Source organism: Salvelinus fontinalis, chromosome 14, assembly GCF_029448725.1.
Source record: "Salvelinus fontinalis isolate EN_2023a chromosome 14, ASM2944872v1, whole genome shotgun sequence".
NCBI lineage: Eukaryota > Metazoa > Chordata > Actinopteri > Salmoniformes > Salmonidae > Salvelinus > Salvelinus fontinalis.
The window spans coordinates 8,227,259-8,247,249 of record NC_074678.1 but is presented as its reverse complement, the minus strand read 5'-3'; the positions used below and the strand labels follow the sequence as shown (position 1 = coordinate 8,247,249).

The 19,991-nt window shown below is 42.8% G+C and overlaps 1 protein-coding gene across 1 annotated transcript in view; it reads left to right on the top strand.

The window, feature by feature from the left end:
- Positions 1–19,991, top strand: part of LOC129869454 (sodium/potassium-transporting ATPase subunit beta-233-like) — a 50,078-nt gene that overhangs the window by 15,536 nt on the left and 14,551 nt on the right. Inside the window, exon 3 of the mRNA XM_055943888.1 lies at positions 9,308–9,463. Within this exon, the coding sequence (XP_055799863.1) occupies positions 9,308–9,463 (156 nt within the window). The remainder of the gene's footprint in view (positions 1–9,307; positions 9,464–19,991) is intronic.

Below are 19,991 nucleotides of genomic sequence, written 5' to 3'. Positions count from 1 at the left end.
GATCTGGTACTTCCTGTATATAGCTCCATTCTTGTGTATTTAATTTTATTCCTGTTTTGGTGCTGTTTTTACTCTGCATTGTTGGGAAGGGCTTGTAAGCAAAGCATTTCACAGTAAAGTCTAACCAGTTGTTTCGGCGTATTTGACAAATTAAATTGGATTTGATTTGACTCTACAAACTTGTTGAATTGCTGTTTGTTTTGGCTGTGTTTGGGATTATTTTGAGGCTACAGATGAAATCAGTTATGATGAACTTCACAGGGTGTTGAAAGGTCACGGTGACCAGCTACAGATGAAATCAGTTATGATGAACTTCACAGGGTCGTGAAAGGTCACGGTGACCAGCTACAGATGAAATCAGTTATGATGAACTTCACAGGGTGTTGAAAGGTCACGGTGACCAGCTACAGATGAAATCAGTTATGATGAACTTCACAGGGTGGTGAAAGTGAACTGTGAGCTTGATGCTCCTTTACAAATAAATATCCAGGGTCTTATTCTGGTGACACGATGGTCGATGCTGGGCTGCCGTTGGACAAATTAAAATAACCTCGCTCTTTTGTCCATTATAATATCATCATGTAGGCTTTGCCCATACTGTATCAGCCAGCTGTTGCCTAGAGCGAATGTGCCATTACCAAAGTGGGCACATTCGTTATATATCACAAACAAACAATGGTGACAAAGTGCTTTCATTTCTAAACAGTAAAACAGATACAGTTGAAGTTGGAAGTTTACATTCACCTTAGCCAAATACATTTAAACTCAGTTTTTCACAATTCCTGACATTTAATCCTAGTAAAAATGTCCTGTCTTTGTAACGGGTGACGCTCTCCTCATCCTCGGACGAGGTGAGGAGAGAGGGATCTGAAGACCAAAACGCAGGCTTAGGGAAATAAGCCATCTTTATTATAACAACGATAAAGATGGCAACACGAAACGAAACAAACACTTTCAATACTACAAAATAACAAAACGACGTTGACGAGACCTGAACATAAACTTACATAACTAAACATAAACTTACGTACAGGAAACAGACGACATCGAAACGAAACGAAACAAACAAACGCTACAGTCCCATGTGGTACGAACATAACATACGGACACAGGAGACAATCACCCACAAACAAACAGTGAGAATGCCCTACCTAAATATGACTCTTAATTAGAGGCAAACGCAAACCACCTGCCTCTAATCAAGAGCCATACCAGGCAAACCAAAACCAACATAGACACAGATAACATAGAATGCCCACCCAACCTCACGTCCTGACCAACTAACACACAAAAACTAACATAAATAGGTCAGGAACGTGACAGTACCCCCCCCACAAGGTGCGAACTCCGGACGCACCAGCACAAAGTCTAGGGGAGGGTCTGGGTGGGCATCTAACCACGGTGGTGGCTCAGGCTCCGGGCGCAGTTCCCACCCCACCACAATCCATCCTAGCCTCCTCCCTCCAAGCATGTCCACCCTCTTTCTTCCCCCACAAAATCCTCTTAATAACATATCTAATAATGACAACACCGGGACAGAGAGATAAACCAAGACAGAGGGATAGATAAGAATATAGAGGTAGATAAAGATAGAGAGGGAGATCAGGATAGAGGGGCAACTCCGGACTGAAAGGCAGCTCCGGACAGAGAGACAGCTCTGGACTGATGGGCAGTTCTGGGTATTTAGCCTTTTCAGGCTGAAGGGCAGCTCATGGCTGACTGACGAATCTCGACGCTCATGGCTGGCTGACGGCTCTCGACGCTCATGGCAGGCTGACGGCTCTCGACGCTCATGGCAGGCTGACGGCTCTCGACGCTCATGGCAGGCTGACGGCTCTCGACGCTCATGGCAGGCTGACGGCTCTCGACGCTCATGGCAGGCTGACGGCTCTGGCTGCTCATGGCGCTCTGACGGCTCTGGCTGCTCATGGCGCTCTGACGGCTCTGGCTGCTCATGGCTCTCTGACGGCTCTGGCTGCTCATGGCTCTCTGACGGCTCCGGCTGCTCATGGCCTGCTGGCGGCTCTGGCAGATCCCGTCTGGCTGGCGGCCCCGGCAGATCCCGTCCGGTTGGCGGCCCTGGCAGATCCCGTCCGGTTGGCGGCCCTGGCAGATCCCGTCTGGTTGGCGGCCCTGGCAGATCCCGTCCGGCTGGCGGCTCCGGCAGATCCTGTCTGGCTGACGGCTCCAGCGGCTCCTGTCTGGCTGATGGCTCCAGCGGCTCCCGTCTGGCTGACGGCCCCGTAGGCTCATGGCAGACGGGCGGCTTTGCAGGCTCATGGCAGACGGGCGGCTTTGCAGGCTCCTGGCAGACGGATGGCTCAGACGGCGCTGGGGAGACGGATGGCTCAGATGGCGCTGGGGAGACGGATGGCCCAGATGGCGCTGGGGAGACGGACGGCTCAGATGGCGCTGGGGAGACGGATAGCTCAGATGGCGCTGGTGAGACGGATGGCTCAGATGGCGCTGGGGAGACGGATGGCCCAGATGGCGCTGGGGAGACGGACGGCTCAGATGGCGCTGGGGAGACGGATGGCTCAGATGGCGCTGGTGAGACGGATGGCTCTGGCCGGATATGGCGCACTGTAGACCTGGTGCGCGGCGCCGGAACTGGAGGCACCGCGCTAATGACAAGCACCTTCCTACTAGTGCGGGGAGCAGGGACAGGGCACACTGTATTCCCAAAGCCCACTCCATCCCTGATGCGTGGTACCGGCACTGTTGACACCGGGCTGAGGACAAGCACATCAGGATCAGTAGGGGGAGAAGACACAGTATGTTCAGGGCTCTGGAGACGCACAGGTGGCTCAGTGCGTGGTGCCCGAACTGGAGGCACCGGGCTAGACACACGCACCACAGGGAGAGTGCGTGGAGGAGGAACAGGGCTCAGGATACGCACTGGTAGCCTAGTGCGTAGTGTATACACTGTAGGTACTAGGCTGGGGCGGGGAGGTGGTGCCGGAAATACCGGACCGTGGAGGCGTACTGGCACTCTTGAGCATTGAGCTTGCCCAACCTTACCTGGTTGAATACTCCCGGTTGCCCGACCAGTGCGGGGAGGTGGAATAAGCAGCACCGGGCTATGTAGGCGAACTGGGGAAACCATGCGTAAGGCAGGTGCCATGTATGCCGGCCCGAGGAGACGCACTGGAGACCAGACGCGTTGAGCCGGCCTCATGACACCTGGCTCAATACTCAATCTAGCCCTACCAGTGCGGGGAGGTGGAATAACCCGCACTGGGCTATGCACTCGTACAGGAGACACCGTGCGCTCTACTGCGTAACACGGCGCCTGCCCGTACTCCCGCTCTCCACGGTAAGCCTGGGAAGTGGGCGCAGGTCTCCTACCTGCCCTTGGCCCACCACCTCCTAGCCCCCCCCCAATAAATTTTTGGGAATTACTTACGGGCTTTTTCGGCTTCCGTGCCAGACGCGTTCCCTCATAGCTCCGGTTCCTCTCTCCGGTAGCCTCCGCTCTCCTCAGTGCCTCCAGCTGTTCCCATGGGAGGCGATCTCTACCAGCTAGGATCTCCTCCCAAGTGTAGCAACCCTTTCCATCCAAAACCTCGTCCCATGTCCATTGCTCCTTTCTCTCCTGTCCCTTACTCCGTTTCGTTTTCCCTTGCCGCTTGGTCTTAGCGTGGTGGGTGATTCTGTAACGGGTGACGCTCTCCTCATCCTCGGACGAGGTGAGGAGAGAGGGATCTGAAGACCAAAACGCAGGCTTAGGGAAATAAGCCATCTTTATTATAACAACGATAAAGATGGCAACACGAAACGAAACAAACACTTTCAATACTACAAAATAACAAAACGACGTTGACGAGACCTGAACATAAACTTACATAACTAAACATAAACTTACGTACAGGAAACAGACGACATCGAAACGAAACGAAACAAACAAACGCTACAGTCCCATGTGGTACGAACATAACATACGGACACAGGAGACAATCACCCACAAACAAACAGTGAGAATGCCCTACCTAAATATGACTCTTAATTAGAGGCAAACGCAAACCACCTGCCTCTAATCAAGAGCCATACCAGGCAAACCAAAACCAACATAGACACAGATAACATAGAATGCCCACCCAACCTCACGTCCTGACCAACTAACACACAAAAACTAACATAAATAGGTCAGGAACGTGACAGTCTTAGGTCAGTTAGGATCACCACTTTATTTTAAGAATGTGAAATGTCAGAATAATAGTAAAGAGAATGATTTATTTCAGCTTTTATTTATTTCATCACATTCCCAGTGGGTCAGAAGTTTACATACACTCAATTAGTATTTGGTAGCATTGCCTTTTAATTGTTTAACTTGGGTCAAATGTTTTGGGTAGCCTTCCACAAGCTTCCCACAATAAGTTAGGTGAATTTTGGCCCATTCCTCCTGACAGAGCTGTTGTAACTGAGTCAGGTTTGTAGGCCTCCTTGCTCGCACATGCTTTTTCAGTTCTGCCCACAAATTGTCTATGGGATTGAGGTCAGGGCTTTGTGATGGCCACTCCAATACCTTGACTTTGTTGGCCTTAAGCCATTTTTCCACAACTTTGGAAGTATGCTTGGGGTCATTGTCCATTTGGAAGACCCATTTGCGACCAAGCTTTAACTTCCTGACTGATGTCTTGAGATGTTGCTTCAATATATCCACATAATTGTCCTGCCTCATGACGCCATCTATTTTGTGAAGTGCACTAGTCCCTCCTGCAGAAAAGCACCCCCACAACATGATGCTGCCACCCCGTGCTTCATATTTGGGATGGTGTTCTTCGGTTTGTAAGCCTCCCCCCTTTTCCTCAAAACATAACGATGGTCATTATGGCCAAACAGTTCTGTTTTTGTTTCATCAGACCAGAGGACAGTTTTCCAAAAGTATGATCTTTGTCCCCATGTGCAGTTGCACACCGTAGCCTGGCTTTTTATGGTGGTTTTGGAGCAGTGTCTTCTTCCGTGCTGAGCGGCCTTTCAGGTTACGTCGATATAGGACTCATTTTAATGTGGATATAGATACTTTTGTACCTGTTTCCTCCAGCATCTTCACACGGTCCTTTGCTGTTGTTCTGGGATTGATTTGCACTTTTCGCACCAAAGTACGTTCTTCTCTAGGAGACAGAACGCGTCTCCTTCCTGAGCGGTATGACGGCTGCATGGTCCCATGGTGTTTATACTTGTGTACTATTGTTTGTACAGATGAATGTGGTACCTTCAGGCATTTGGAAATTGCTACCAAGGATGAACCAGACTTGTGGAGGTCTACCATTTTTTTCTGACATCTTGACTGATTTCTTTTGATTTTCCCATGATCTCAAGCAAAGAGGCACTGAGTTTGAAGGGAGGCCTTGAATTACATCCACAGGTACACCTCCAATTGACTCAAAAGATGTCAATTAGCCTATCAGAAGCTTCTAAAGCCATGACATAATTTTCTGGAATTTTCCAAGCTGTTTAAAGGCACAGTCAACTTAGTGTATGTAAACTTCTGACCCACTGGAATTGTGATACAGTGAATTATAAGTGAAATAATCTGTCTGTAAACAATTGTTGAACAAATTACTTGTGTCATGCACAAAGTAGATGTCCTAACCTACTTGCCAAAACTATAGTTTGTTGACAAGAAATGTGTGGAGTGGTTGAAAAACAAGTTTTAATGACTCCAACCTAAGTGTATGTAACTTCAACTGTATGTATAAGAATACCCTAAAATAAAAGATGACATTTTGTACTGTCGCTTCAGATATATCTTTTATCTCAAAGCCAAAATGCTGGAGTATAGATCCAAATGACAAGTTTTAGCGTCACTGTCCAAATAAATACATAGTATGACCCCATTTTTACCCTCTCCACTTGGTAGTACTTCCCCTATAGCCCTATTTAATACCCTCTCTACCTGGCAGTACTTCCTCTATAGCCCTATTTAATACCCTCTCCACCTGGTAGTACTTCCTCTATAGCCCTATTTAATACCCTCTCCACCTGGCAGTACTTCCTCTATAGCCCTATTTAATACCCTCTCTACCTGGCAGTACTTCCCCTATCTTCCTCTATAGCCCTATTTAATACCCTCTCCACCTGGCAGTACTTCCTCTTTAGCCCTATTTAATACCCTCTCTACCTGGCAGTACTTCCTCTATAGCCCTATTTAATACCCTCTCCACCTGGTAGTACTTCCTCTATCTTCCTCTATAGCCCTATTTAATACCCTCTCCACCTGGCAGTACTTCCTCTTTAGCCCTATTTAATACCCTCTCTACCTGGCAGTACTTCCTCTATAGCCCTATTTAATACCCTCTCCACCTGGTAGTACTTCCTCTATCTTCCTCTATAGCCCTATTTAATACCCTCTCCACCTGGTAGTACTTCCTCTATAGCCCTATTTAATACCCTCTCCACCTGGCAGTACTTCCTCTATAGCCCTATTTAATACCCTCTCTACCTGGCAGTACTTCCCCTATCTTCCTCTATAGCCCTATTTAATACCCTCTCCACCTGGCAGTACTTCCTCTTTAGCCCTATTTAATACCCTCTCTACCTGGCAGTACTTCCTCTATAGCCCTATTTAATACCCTCTCCACCTGGTAGTACTTCCTCTATCTTCCTCTATAGCCCTATTTAATACCCTCTCCACCTGGCAGTACTTCCTCTTTAGCCCTATTTAATACCCTCTCTACCTGGCAGTACTTCCTCTATAGCCCTATTTAATACCCTCTCCACCTGGTAGTACTTCCTCTATCTTCCTCTATAGCCCTATTTAATACCCTCTCCACCTGGCAGTACTTCCTCTATAGCCCTATTTAATACCCTCTCCACCTGGTAGTACTTCCTCTATCTTCCTCTATAGCCCTATTTAATACCCTCTCCACCTGGTAGTACTACCCCTATAGCCCTATTTAATACCCTCTCCACCTGGTAGTACTTCCTCTATAGCCCTATTTAATACCCTCTCTACCTGGCAGTACTTCCTCTTTAGCCCTATTTAATACCCTCTCTACCTGGCAGTACTTCCTCTTTAGCCCTATTTAATACCCTCTCTACCTGGCAGTACTTCCTCTATCTTCCTCTATAGCCCTATTTAATACCCTCTCTACCTGGCAGTACTTCCTCTATCTTCCTCTATAGCCCTATTTAATACCCTCTCTACCTGGCAGTACTTCCTCTTTAGCCCTATTTAATACCCTCTCTACCTGGTAGTACTTCCTCTATCTACCCCTATAGCCCTATTTAATACCCTCTCCACCTGGTAGTACTTCCTCTATCTTCCTCTATAGCCCTATTTAATACCCTCTCCACCTGGTAGTACTTCCTCTATAGCCCTATTTAATACCCTCTCCACCTGGTAGTACTTCCTCTATAGCCCTATTTAATACCCTCTCCACCTGGTAGTACTTCCTCTATAGCCCTATTTAATACCCTCTCCACCTGGTAGTACTTCCTCTATAGCCCTATTTAATACCCTCTCCACCTGGTAGTACTTCCTCTATAGCCCTATTTAATACCCTCTCCACCTGGTAGTACTTCCTCTATAGCCCTATTTAATACCCTCTCCACCTGGTAGTACTTCCTCTAAAGCCCTATTTAATACCCTCTCCACCTGGTAGTACTTCCTCTATCTTCCTCTAAAGCCCTATTTAATACCCTCTCTACCTGGCAGTACTTCCTCTATCTTCCTCCAAAGCCCTATTTAATACCCTCTCCACCTGGCAGTACTTCCTCTATAGCCCTATTTAATACCCTCTCCACCTGGTAGTACTTCCTCTATCTTCCTCTATAGCCCTATTTAATACCCTCTCCACCTGGCAGTACTTCCTCTATAGCCCTATTTAATACCCTCTCCACCTGGTAGTACTACCCCTATAGCCCTATTTAATACCCTCTCCACCTGGTAGTACTTCCTCTATAGCCCTATTTAATACCCTCTCCACCTGGTAGTACTACCCCTATAGCCCTATTTAATACCCTCTCTACCTGGCAGTACTTCCTCTATAGCCCTATTTAATACCCTCTCCACCTGGTAGTACTTCCTCTATAGCCCTATTTAATACCCTCTCCACCTGGTAGTACTACCCCTATAGCCCTATTTAATACCCTCTCTACCTGGCAGTACTTCCTCCATAGCCCTATTTAATACCCTCTCCACCTGGCAGTACTTCCTCTATAGCCCTATTTAATACCCTCTCCACCTGGCAGTACTTCCTCTTTAGCCCTATTTAATACCCTCTCCACCTGGTAGTACTTCCTCTATCTTCCTCTATAGCCCTATTTAATACCCTCTCCACCTGGTAGTACTTCCTCTATCTTCCTCTATAGCCCTATTTAATACCCTCTCTACCTGGCAGTACTTCCTCTATCTTCCTCCAAAGCCCTATTTAATACCCTCTCTACCTGGCAGTACTTCCTCTATCTTCCTCTAAAGCCCTATTTAATACCCTCTCTACCTGGCAGTACTTCCTCTATCTTCCTCCAAAGCCCTATTTAATACCCTCTCCACCTGGCAGTACTTCCTCTTTAGCCCTATTTAATACCCTCTCCACCTGGCAGTACTTCCTCTTTAGCCCTATTTAATACCCTCTCTACCTGGCAGTACTTCCTCTATCTTCCTCCAAAGCCCTATTTAATACCCTCTCCACCTGGCAGTACTTCCTCTTTAGCCCTATTTAATACCCTCTCTACCTGGCAGTACTTCCTCTATCTTCCTCCAAAGCACTATTTAATACCCTCTCCACCTGGCAGTACTTCCTCTTTAGCCCTATTTAATACCCTCTCTACCTGGCAGTACTTCCTCTATCTTCCTCTATAGCCCTATTTAATACCCTCTCCACCTGGCAGTACTTCCTCTTTAGCCCTATTTTGTACCCTCTCCACCTACAGGTCTATCACCCATACTAACCCAGGGTGTTGTCTATCATCCATACTGACCCAGTGTGTTGTCTACCTACAGGTTTATCATCCATACTAACCCAGTGTGTTGTCTACCTACAGGTCTAGCCCAGTGTGTTGTCTACCTACAGGTCTAACCCAGTGTGTTGTCTACCTACAGGTCTAACCCAGTGTGTTGTCTACCTACAGGTCTAACCCAGTGTGTTGTCTACCTACAGGTCTAACCCAGTGTGTTGTCTACCTACAGGTCTAACCCAGTGTGTTGTCTACCTACAGGTCTAACCCAGTGTGTTGTCTACCTACAGGTCTAACCCAGTGTGTTGTCTACCTACAGGTCTAACCCAGTGTGTTGTCTACCTACAGGTCTAACCCAGTGTGTTGTCTACCTACAGGTCTAACCCAGTGTGTTGTCTACCTACAGGTTTATCCCACACCCCACGCTCTGAAAAGTTTGAGATCTCTTACAATGTCAACGATGTGGAGACGTATCTGAAGTACACCAAGAGCATCAAGGAGTTCCTGGAGATGTACGATGATGAGAGGCAGACCGACCAGATGAAGTACGAAGACTGTGGAGGCAAGTACAGACGAGTAGAAACTAGTACACACTAGTACAGACTAGTAGACACTAGTACAGACTAGTAGAAACTAGTACAGACTAGAGGTCGACCGATTATGATTTTTAAATGCCGATACCGATAAAAAAAAGCCGGTACCGATTAATCGGACGATTTATAAAAATAAAAATAAATGTTTTTTTTAAATATATATATATATATATCATACACACACACACATGTTTGTAATAATCTCAATTGCAACAATACTGAATGAACAATGAACACTTTTATTTTAACTTAATATAATACATAAATACACGCACACAGCTCTGAAGTGACAATGATGCTGAAGAGTCTACTTAGGAGACAAATACTCTCAACTGTTTGAATAAAAATAGAGTTTAAGTTACCTGTGATGAATGTTGAAAACAAAAACTTTAATTTCTATATGCAGGAAATCCTATTTTAATAATGGGCATGGTAAGAATTGACAACCAAAGTGCGAGTCATAATTCCCATGACACCTAGCAAAATCTGAAAAGCGGTTCCTTCATTTATTCCATAGGATATTTTTAGATTCACTTAAAATAAGGTCTGTGTTTCGTGTAGGCTTACATCACCGTGCCAATTTTATAACTGCGTAGATATCCATAGGACAAGGTAACTCTGATCAATATTGGCTAAATATAAGCGAAGATAAAAAAAATTGTAGAGTGGATTTATGAAAATATGTTGACAAACGTTACCTTATCCTAGTGAGATTAACACGGGTATCAAAACGTCGAGGCGGTTTAAGCCTGCACGAAACACAGACCTTATTTGAAGTAGATCAAGACATTCTCTATGGAAGACATGAACGGTAAAATAACGAAGGAACCCCTTTCAAATTCAGCCGCAAGTTATTACAGGAATTATAGCGCGTCGACTATTTCTCTCTAAACCATATATCTTTGACTAATCCGGAAACAATCACCTCGAAAACAAAACGTTTATTCCGTTCCGTATTTTATCTAACGGGTGGCATCCATGAGTCTAAATATTCCTGTTACATTGCACAACCTTCAATGTTGTCATAATTACGTAAAGTTCTGGCAAATTACTTCGCAAAGAGCCTGGCGGCCCAAACTGTTGCATATACCCTGACTCTGTGTGCAATGAACGCAAGAGAAATGACACAATTTCACCTGGTTAATATTGCCTGCTAACCTGGATTTCTTTTAGCTAAATATGCAGGTTTAAAATTATATACTTGTGTATTGATTTTAAGAAAGGCATTGATGTTTATGGTTAAGTACACATTTGAGCAATGACAGTCATTGATTGATTGTTTTTTATAAGATAAGTTTAATGCTAGCTAGCAACTTACCTTACTGCATTCGCTAACAGGCAGGCTCCTCGTGGAATGCAATGTAATCAATGCAAGATTGGATCCCCGAGCTGACAAGGTTACAAATCTGTCGTTCTGCTTCGTTTAGGGGGTTCCTAGGCCGTCATTGAAAATAAGAATGTGTTCTTAACTGACTTGCCTAATTAAATAAAGATTAAATAAAGGTGTAAAAAAAAAAAGAAAAAAAAAAAGACCGATTTCCGATTGTTATGAAAACTTGAAAATCGTCTGATTAATCGGTCGACCTCTAGTACAGACTAGTAGACACTAGTACAGACTAGTAGACACTAGTACAGCCTAGTACAGACTAGTAGAAACTAGTACAGAATAGTAGACACTAGTACAGACTAGTAGACACTAGTACAGAATAGTAGACACTAGTACAGAATAGTAGACACTAGTACAGACTAGTAGACACTAGTACAGACTAGTAGACACTAGTACAGAATAGTAGACACTAGTACAGAATAGTAGACACTAGTACAGAATAGTAGACACTAGTACAGAATAGTAGACACTAGTACAGAATAGTAGACACTAGTACAGAATAGTAGACACTAGTACAGACTAGTAGACACAAGTACAGACTAGTAGACACTAGTACAGAATAGTAGACACTAGTACAGAATAGTAGACACTAGTACAGAATAGTAGACACTAGTACAGAATAGTAGACACTAGTACAGAATAGTAGACACTAGTACAGACTAGTAGACACTAGTACAGACTAGTAGACACTAGTACAGCCTAGTACAGACTAGTAGAAACTAGTACAGACTAGTACAGACTAGTAGAAACTAGTACAGACTAGTAGACACAAGTACAGACTAGTAGACACTAGTACAGAATAGTAGACACTAGTACAGAATAGTAGACACTAGTACAGAATAGTAGACACTAGTACAGACTAGTACAGACTAGTAGAAACTAGTACAGACTAGTACAGACTAGTAGAAACTAGTACAGACTAGTAGACACAAGTACAGACTAGTAGACACTAGTACAGAATAGTAGACACTAGTACAGAATAGTAGACACTAGTACAGACTAGTACAGACTAGTAGAAACTAGTACAGCCTAGTACAGACTAGTAGAAACTAGTACAGAGTAGTACAGACTAGTAGAAACTAGTACAGACTAGTAGACACAAGTACAGACTAGTAGACACTAGTACAGAATAGTAGACACTAGTACAGAATAGTAGACACTAGTACAGAATAGTAGACACTAGTACAGACTAGTAGACACTAGTACAGCCTAGTACAGACTAGTAGAAACTAGTACAGACTAGTACAGACTAGTAGAAACTAGTACAGACTAGTAGACACAAGTACAGACTAGTAGACACTAGTACAGAATAGTAGACACTAGTACAGCCTAGTACAGACTAGTTGAAACTAGTACAGACTAGTACAGACTAGTAGAAACTAGTACAGACTAGTACAGACTAGTAGAAACTAGTACAGACTAGTAGACACAAGTACAGACTAGTAGACACTAGTACAGACTAGTAGACACTAGTACAGAATAGTAGACACTAGTACAGCCTAGTACAGACTAGTAGAAACTAGTACAGACTAGTACAGACTAGTAGAAACTAGTACAGACTAGTAGACACAAGTACAGACTAGTAGACACTAGTACAGACTAGTAGACACTAGTACAGACTAGTAGACCCTAGTACAGACGAGTAGACACAAGTACAGACTAGTACAGACTAGTAGAAACTAGTACAGACTAGTAAAGACTAGTAGAAACTAGTACAGACTAGTAGACACAAGTACAGACTAGTACAGACTAGTATGCACTAGTACAGACTAGTAGACACTAGTATACACTAGTAAAGACTAGTAGAAACTAGTACAGACTAGTAGACACTAGTACAGACTAGTAGACACTAGTACAGAATAGTAGACACTAGTACAGAATAGTAGACACTAGTACAGACTAGTAGACACAAGTACAGACTAGTAGACACTAGTACAGAATAGTAGACACTAGTACAGAATAGTAGACACTAGTACAGAATAGTAGACACTAGTACAGAATAGTAGACACTAGTACAGAATAGTAGACACTAGTACAGACTAGTAGACACTAGTACAGACTAGTAGACACTAGTACAGCCTAGTACAGACTAGTAGAAACTAGTACAGACTAGTACAGACTAGTAGAAACTAGTACAGACTAGTAGACACAAGTACAGACTAGTAGACACTAGTACAGAATAGTAGACACTAGTACAGAATAGTAGACACTAGTACAGAATAGTAGACACTAGTACAGACTAGTACAGACTAGTAGAAACTAGTACAGACTAGTACAGACTAGTAGAAACTAGTACAGACTAGTAGACACAAGTACAGACTAGTAGACACTAGTACAGAATAGTAGACACTAGTACAGAATAGTAGACACTAGTACAGACTAGTAGACACTAGTACAGCCTAGTACAGACTAGTAGAAACTAGTACAGACTAGTAGACACAAGTACAGACTAGTAGACACTAGTACAGAATAGTAGACACTAGTACAGAATAGTAGACACTAGTACAGACTAGTAGACACTAGTACAGCCTAGTACAGACTAGTAGAAACTAGTACAGACTAGTACAGACTAGTAGAAACTAGTACAGACTAGTAGACACAAGTACAGACTAGTAGACACTAGTACAGAATAGTAGACACTAGTACAGCCTAGTACAGACTAGTAGAAACTAGTACAGACTAGTACAGACTAGTAGAAACTAGTACAGACTAGTACAGACTAGTAGAAACTAGTACAGACTAGTAGACACAAGTACAGACTAGTAGACACTAGTACAGACTAGTAGACACTAGTACAGCCTAGTACAGACTAGTAGAAACTAGTACAGAATAGTAGACACTAGTACAGACTAGTAGACACTAGTACAGAATAGTAGACACTAGTACAGAATAGTAGACACTAGTACAGACTAGTAGACACTAGTACAGACTAGTAGACACTAGTACAGAATAGTAGACACTAGTACAGAATAGTAGACACTAGTACAGAATAGTAGACACTAGTACAGAATAGTAGACACTAGTACAGAATAGTAGACACTAGTACAGAATAGTAGACACTAGTACAGACTAGTAGACACAAGTACAGACTAGTAGACACTAGTACAGAATAGTAGACACTAGTACAGAATAGTAGACACTAGTACAGAATAGTAGACACTAGTACAGAATAGTAGACACTAGTACAGAATAGTAGACACTAGTACAGACTAGTAGACACTAGTACAGACTAGTAGACACTAGTACAGCCTAGTACAGACTAGTAGAAACTAGTACAGACTAGTACAGACTAGTAGAAACTAGTACAGACTAGTAGACACAAGTACAGACTAGTAGACACTAGTACAGAATAGTAGACACTAGTACAGAATAGTAGACACTAGTACAGAATAGTAGACACTAGTACAGACTAGTACAGACTAGTAGAAACTAGTACAGACTAGTACAGACTAGTAGAAACTAGTACAGACTAGTAGACACAAGTACAGACTAGTAGACACTAGTACAGAATAGTAGACACTAGTACAGAATAGTAGACACTAGTACAGACTAGTACAGACTAGTAGAAACTAGTACAGCCTAGTACAGACTAGTAGAAACTAGTACAGAGTAGTACAGACTAGTAGAAACTAGTACAGACTAGTAGACACAAGTACAGACTAGTAGACACTAGTACAGAATAGTAGACACTAGTACAGAATAGTAGACACTAGTACAGAATAGTAGACACTAGTACAGACTAGTAGACACTAGTACAGCCTAGTACAGACTAGTAGAAACTAGTACAGACTAGTACAGACTAGTAGAAACTAGTACAGACTAGTAGACACAAGTACAGACTAGTAGACACTAGTACAGAATAGTAGACACTAGTACAGCCTAGTACAGACTAGTTGAAACTAGTACAGACTAGTACAGACTAGTAGAAACTAGTACAGACTAGTACAGACTAGTAGAAACTAGTACAGACTAGTAGACACAAGTACAGACTAGTAGACACTAGTACAGACTAGTAGACACTAGTACAGAATAGTAGACACTAGTACAGCCTAGTACAGACTAGTAGAAACTAGTACAGACTAGTACAGACTAGTAGAAACTAGTACAGACTAGTAGACACAAGTACAGACTAGTAGACACTAGTACAGACTAGTAGACACTAGTACAGACTAGTAGACCCTAGTACAGACGAGTAGACACAAGTACAGACTAGTACAGACTAGTAGAAACTAGTACAGACTAGTAAAGACTAGTAGAAACTAGTACAGACTAGTAGACACAAGTACAGACTAGTACAGACTAGTATGCACTAGTACAGACTAGTAGACACTAGTATACACTAGTAAAGACTAGTAGAAACTAGTACAGACTAGTAGACACTAGTACAGACTAGTAGACACTAGTACAGAATAGTAGACACTAGTACAGAATAGTAGACACTAGTACAGACTAGTAGACACAAGTACAGACTAGTAGACACTAGTACAGAATAGTAGACACTAGTACAGAATAGTAGACACTAGTACAGAATAGTAGACACTAGTACAGAATAGTAGACACTAGTACAGAATAGTAGACACTAGTACAGACTAGTAGACACTAGTACAGACTAGTAGACACTAGTACAGCCTAGTACAGACTAGTAGAAACTAGTACAGACTAGTACAGACTAGTAGAAACTAGTACAGACTAGTAGACACAAGTACAGACTAGTAGACACTAGTACAGAATAGTAGACACTAGTACAGAATAGTAGACACTAGTACAGAATAGTAGACACTAGTACAGACTAGTACAGACTAGTAGAAACTAGTACAGACTAGTACAGACTAGTAGAAACTAGTACAGACTAGTAGACACAAGTACAGACTAGTAGACACTAGTACAGAATAGTAGACACTAGTACAGAATAGTAGACACTAGTACAGACTAGTAGACACTAGTACAGCCTAGTACAGACTAGTAGAAACTAGTACAGACTAGTAGACACAAGTACAGACTAGTAGACACTAGTACAGAATAGTAGACACTAGTACAGAATAGTAGACACTAGTACAGACTAGTAGACACTAGTACAGCCTAGTACAGACTAGTAGAAACTAGTACAGACTAGTACAGACTAGTAGAAACTAGTACAGACTAGTAGACACAAGTACAGACTAGTAGACACTAGTACAGAATAGTAGACACTAGTACAGCCTAGTACAGACTAGTAGAAACTAGTACAGACTAGTACAGACTAGTAGAAACTAGTACAGACTAGTACAGACTAGTAGAAACTAGTACAGACTAGTAGACACAAGTACAGACTAGTAGACACTAGTACAGACTAGTAGACACTAGTACAGAATAGTAGACACTAGTACAGCCTAGTACAGACTAGTAGAAACTAGTACAGACTAGTACAGACTAGTAGAAACTAGTACAGACTAGTAGACACAAGTACAGACTAGTAGACACTAGTACAGACTAGTAGACACTAGTACAGACTAGTAGACCCTAGTACAGACGAGTAGACACAAGTACAGACTAGTACAGACTAGTAGAAACTAGTACAGACTAGTAAAGACTAGTAGAAACTAGTACAGACTAGTAGACACAAGTACAGACTAGTACAGACTAGTAGAAACTAGTAGACACTAGTACAGACTAGTAGACACTAGTACAGTCGAGTAGACACAAGTACAGACTAGTACAGACTAGTAGAAACTAGTACAGACTAGTAAAGACTAGTAGAAACTAGTACAGACTAGTAGACACAAGTACAGACTAGTACAGACTAGTAGAAACTAGTAGACACTAGTACAGAATAGTAGACACTAGTACAGCCTAGAACAGACTAGTAGAAACTAGTACAGACTAGTACAGACTAGAAGAAACTAGTACAGACTAGTAGACACAAGTACAGACTAGTAGACACTAGTACAGACTAGTAGACACTAGTACAGACTAGTAGACACTAGTACAGACGAGTAGACACAAGTACAGACTAGTACAGACTAGTAGAAACTAGTACAGACTAGTAAAGACTAGTAGAAACTAGTACAGACTAGTAGACACAAGTACAGACTAGTACAGACTAGTAGAAACTAGTAGACACTAGTACAGACTAGTAGACACTAGTACAGACTAGTAGAAACTAGTACAGACTAGTATACACTAGTACAGACCAGTAGAAACTAGTACAGACTAGTAGACACTAGTACAGACTAGTAGAAACTAGTACAGACTAGTATACACTAGTACAGACCAGTAGACACTAGTACAGACTAGTAGACATTAGTACAGACTAGTAGACATTAGTACAGACTAGTAGACACTAGTACACACTAGTAGACACTAGTACAGACTAGTAGACGATAGTACAGACTAGTAGACACTAGTACAGACTAGTAGACACTAGTACAGACTAGTAGAAACTAGTACAGACTAGTAGAAACTAGTACAGACTAGTACACACTAGTACAGACTAGTAGACACTAGTACAGACTAGTATACACTAGTACAGACTAGTATGCACTAGTACAGACTAGTATACACTAGTAAAGACTAGTAGAAACTAGTACAGACTAGTAGACACTAGTACAGACTAGTAGACACTAGTACAGACTAGTAGAAACTAGTACAGACTAGTAGAAACTAGTACAGACTATTACACACTAGTACAGACTAGTAGACACTAGTACAGACTAGTATACACTAGTACAGACTAGTAGACACTAGTACAGACTAGTAGAAACTAGTACATACTAGTAGACACAAGTACAGACTAGTACAGACTAGTAGACACTAGTACAGACTAGTATACACTAGTACAGACTAGTAGACACTAGTACACACTAGTACAGACTAGTAGACACTAGTACAGACTAGTAGACACAAGTACAGACTAGTACAGACTAGTAGGAATAGGGTGCCATCTGGGATGCAAGTCTGGAACAGTACTGAATGAATATGCATGGCTTAATCAATATGCAATATAATGTCAGATTGATCATTGGCTGATTGATTGAATTTATGTTGGGTGTTTAATATTGTTAAAACATGATTGTTTAACGTCTGGTACATTGGGGTTATTGTAAACTGTTGTCGTGTAGGTTACTTTATGAAACCACAAACTACTTCTGTGTGTTTATACTGTTTTAATATAAAATCATGAAAGGCTTTTACAGAACACACACACTGGCTTAAACATTTCTAGGTACCCTGTTTAGTCATGCTGTGTCTGGTGTATTAATGTACCCTGGTAGGGGTTAGTCATGCTGTCTGGTGTATTAATGTACCCTGGTAGGGGTTAGTCATGCTGTCTGGTGTATTAATGTACCCTGGTAGGGGTTAGTCGTGCTGTCTGGTGTATTAATGTACCCTGGTAGGGGTTAGTCATGCTGTGTCTGGTGTTTTAATGTACCCTGGTAGGGGTTAGTCATTAATGTACCCTGGTAGGGGTTAGTCATTAATGTACCCTGGTAGGGGTTAGTCATGCTGTGTCTGGTGTATTAATGTACCCTGGTAGGGGTTAGTCATGCTGTGTCTGGTGTATTAATGTACCCTGGTAGGGGTTAGTCATGCTGTCTGGTGTATTAATGTACCCTGGTAGGGGTTAGTCATGCTGTGTGGTGTATTAATGTACCCTGGTAGGGGTTAGTCATTAATGTACCCTGGTAGGGGTTAGTCATGCTGTGTCTGGTGTATTAATGTACCCTGGTAGGGGTTAGTCATGCTGTCTGGTGTATTAATGTACCCTGGTAGGGGTTAGTCATGCTGTGTGGTGTATTAATGTACCCTGGTAGGGGTTAGTCATTAATGTACCCTGGTAGGGGTTAGTCATTAATGTACCCTGGTAGGGGTTAGTCATGCTGTCTGGTGTATTAATGTACCCTGGTAGGGGTTAGTCATGCTGTCTGGTGTATTAATGTACCCTGGTAGGGGTTAGTCATGCTGTGTGGTGTATTAATGTACCCTGGTAGGGGTTAGTCATTAATGTACCCTGTTAGGGGTTAGTCATGATGTGTGGTGTATTAATGTACCCTGGTAGGGGTTAGTCATTAATGTACCCTGGTAGGGGTTAGTCATGCTGTCTGGTGTATTAATGTACCTTGGTAGGGGTTAGTCATGCTGTGTGGTGTATTAATGTACCCTGTTAGGGGTTAGTCATTAATGTACCCTGTTAGGGGTTAGTCATTAATGTACCCTGGTAGGGTTTAGTCATGCTGTGTGGTGTATTAATGTACCCTGGTAGGGGTTAGTCATTAATGTACCCTGTAAGGGGTTAGTCATGATGTGTGGTGTATTAATGTACCCTGTTAGGGGTTAGTCATGCTGTGTGGTGTATTAATGTACCCTGGTAGGGGTTAGTCATGCTGTGTGGTGTATTAATGTACCCTGGTAGGGGTTAGTCATTAATGTACCCTGGTAGGGGTTAGTCATGCTGTGTGGTGTATTAATGTACCCTGGTAGGGGTTAGTCATTAATGTACCCTGTTAGGGGTTAGTCATGATGTGTGGTGTATTAATGTACCCTGGTAGGGGTTAGTCATGCTGTGTCTGGTGTATTAATGTACCCTGGTAGGGGTTAGTCATGCTGTGTGGTGTATTAATGTACCCTGTTAGGGGTTAGTCATTAATGTACCCTGTTAGGGGTTAGTCATTAATGTACCCTGTTAGGGGTTAGTCATTAATGTACCCTGTTAGGGGTTAGTCATTAATGTACCCTGTTAGGGGTTAGTCATTAATGTACCCTGGTAGGGGTTAGTCATGCTGTGTGGTGTATTCATGTACCCTGTTAGGGGTTAGTCATGCTGTGTGGTGTATTAATGTACCCTGGTAGGGGTTAGTCATGCTGTGTCTGGTGTATTAATGTACCCTGGTAGGGGTTAGTCATTAATGTACCCTGGTAGGGGTTAGTCATGCTGTGGTGTATTAATGTACCCTGGTAGGGGTTAGTCATTAATGGACCCTGGTAGGGGTTAGTCATGCTGTGGTGTATTAATGTACCCTGTTAGGGGTTAGTCATGCTGTGGTGTATTAATGTACCCTGTTAGGGGTTAGTCATTAATGTACCCTGTTAGGGGTTAGTCATTAATGTACCCTGGTAGGGGTTAGTCATGCTGT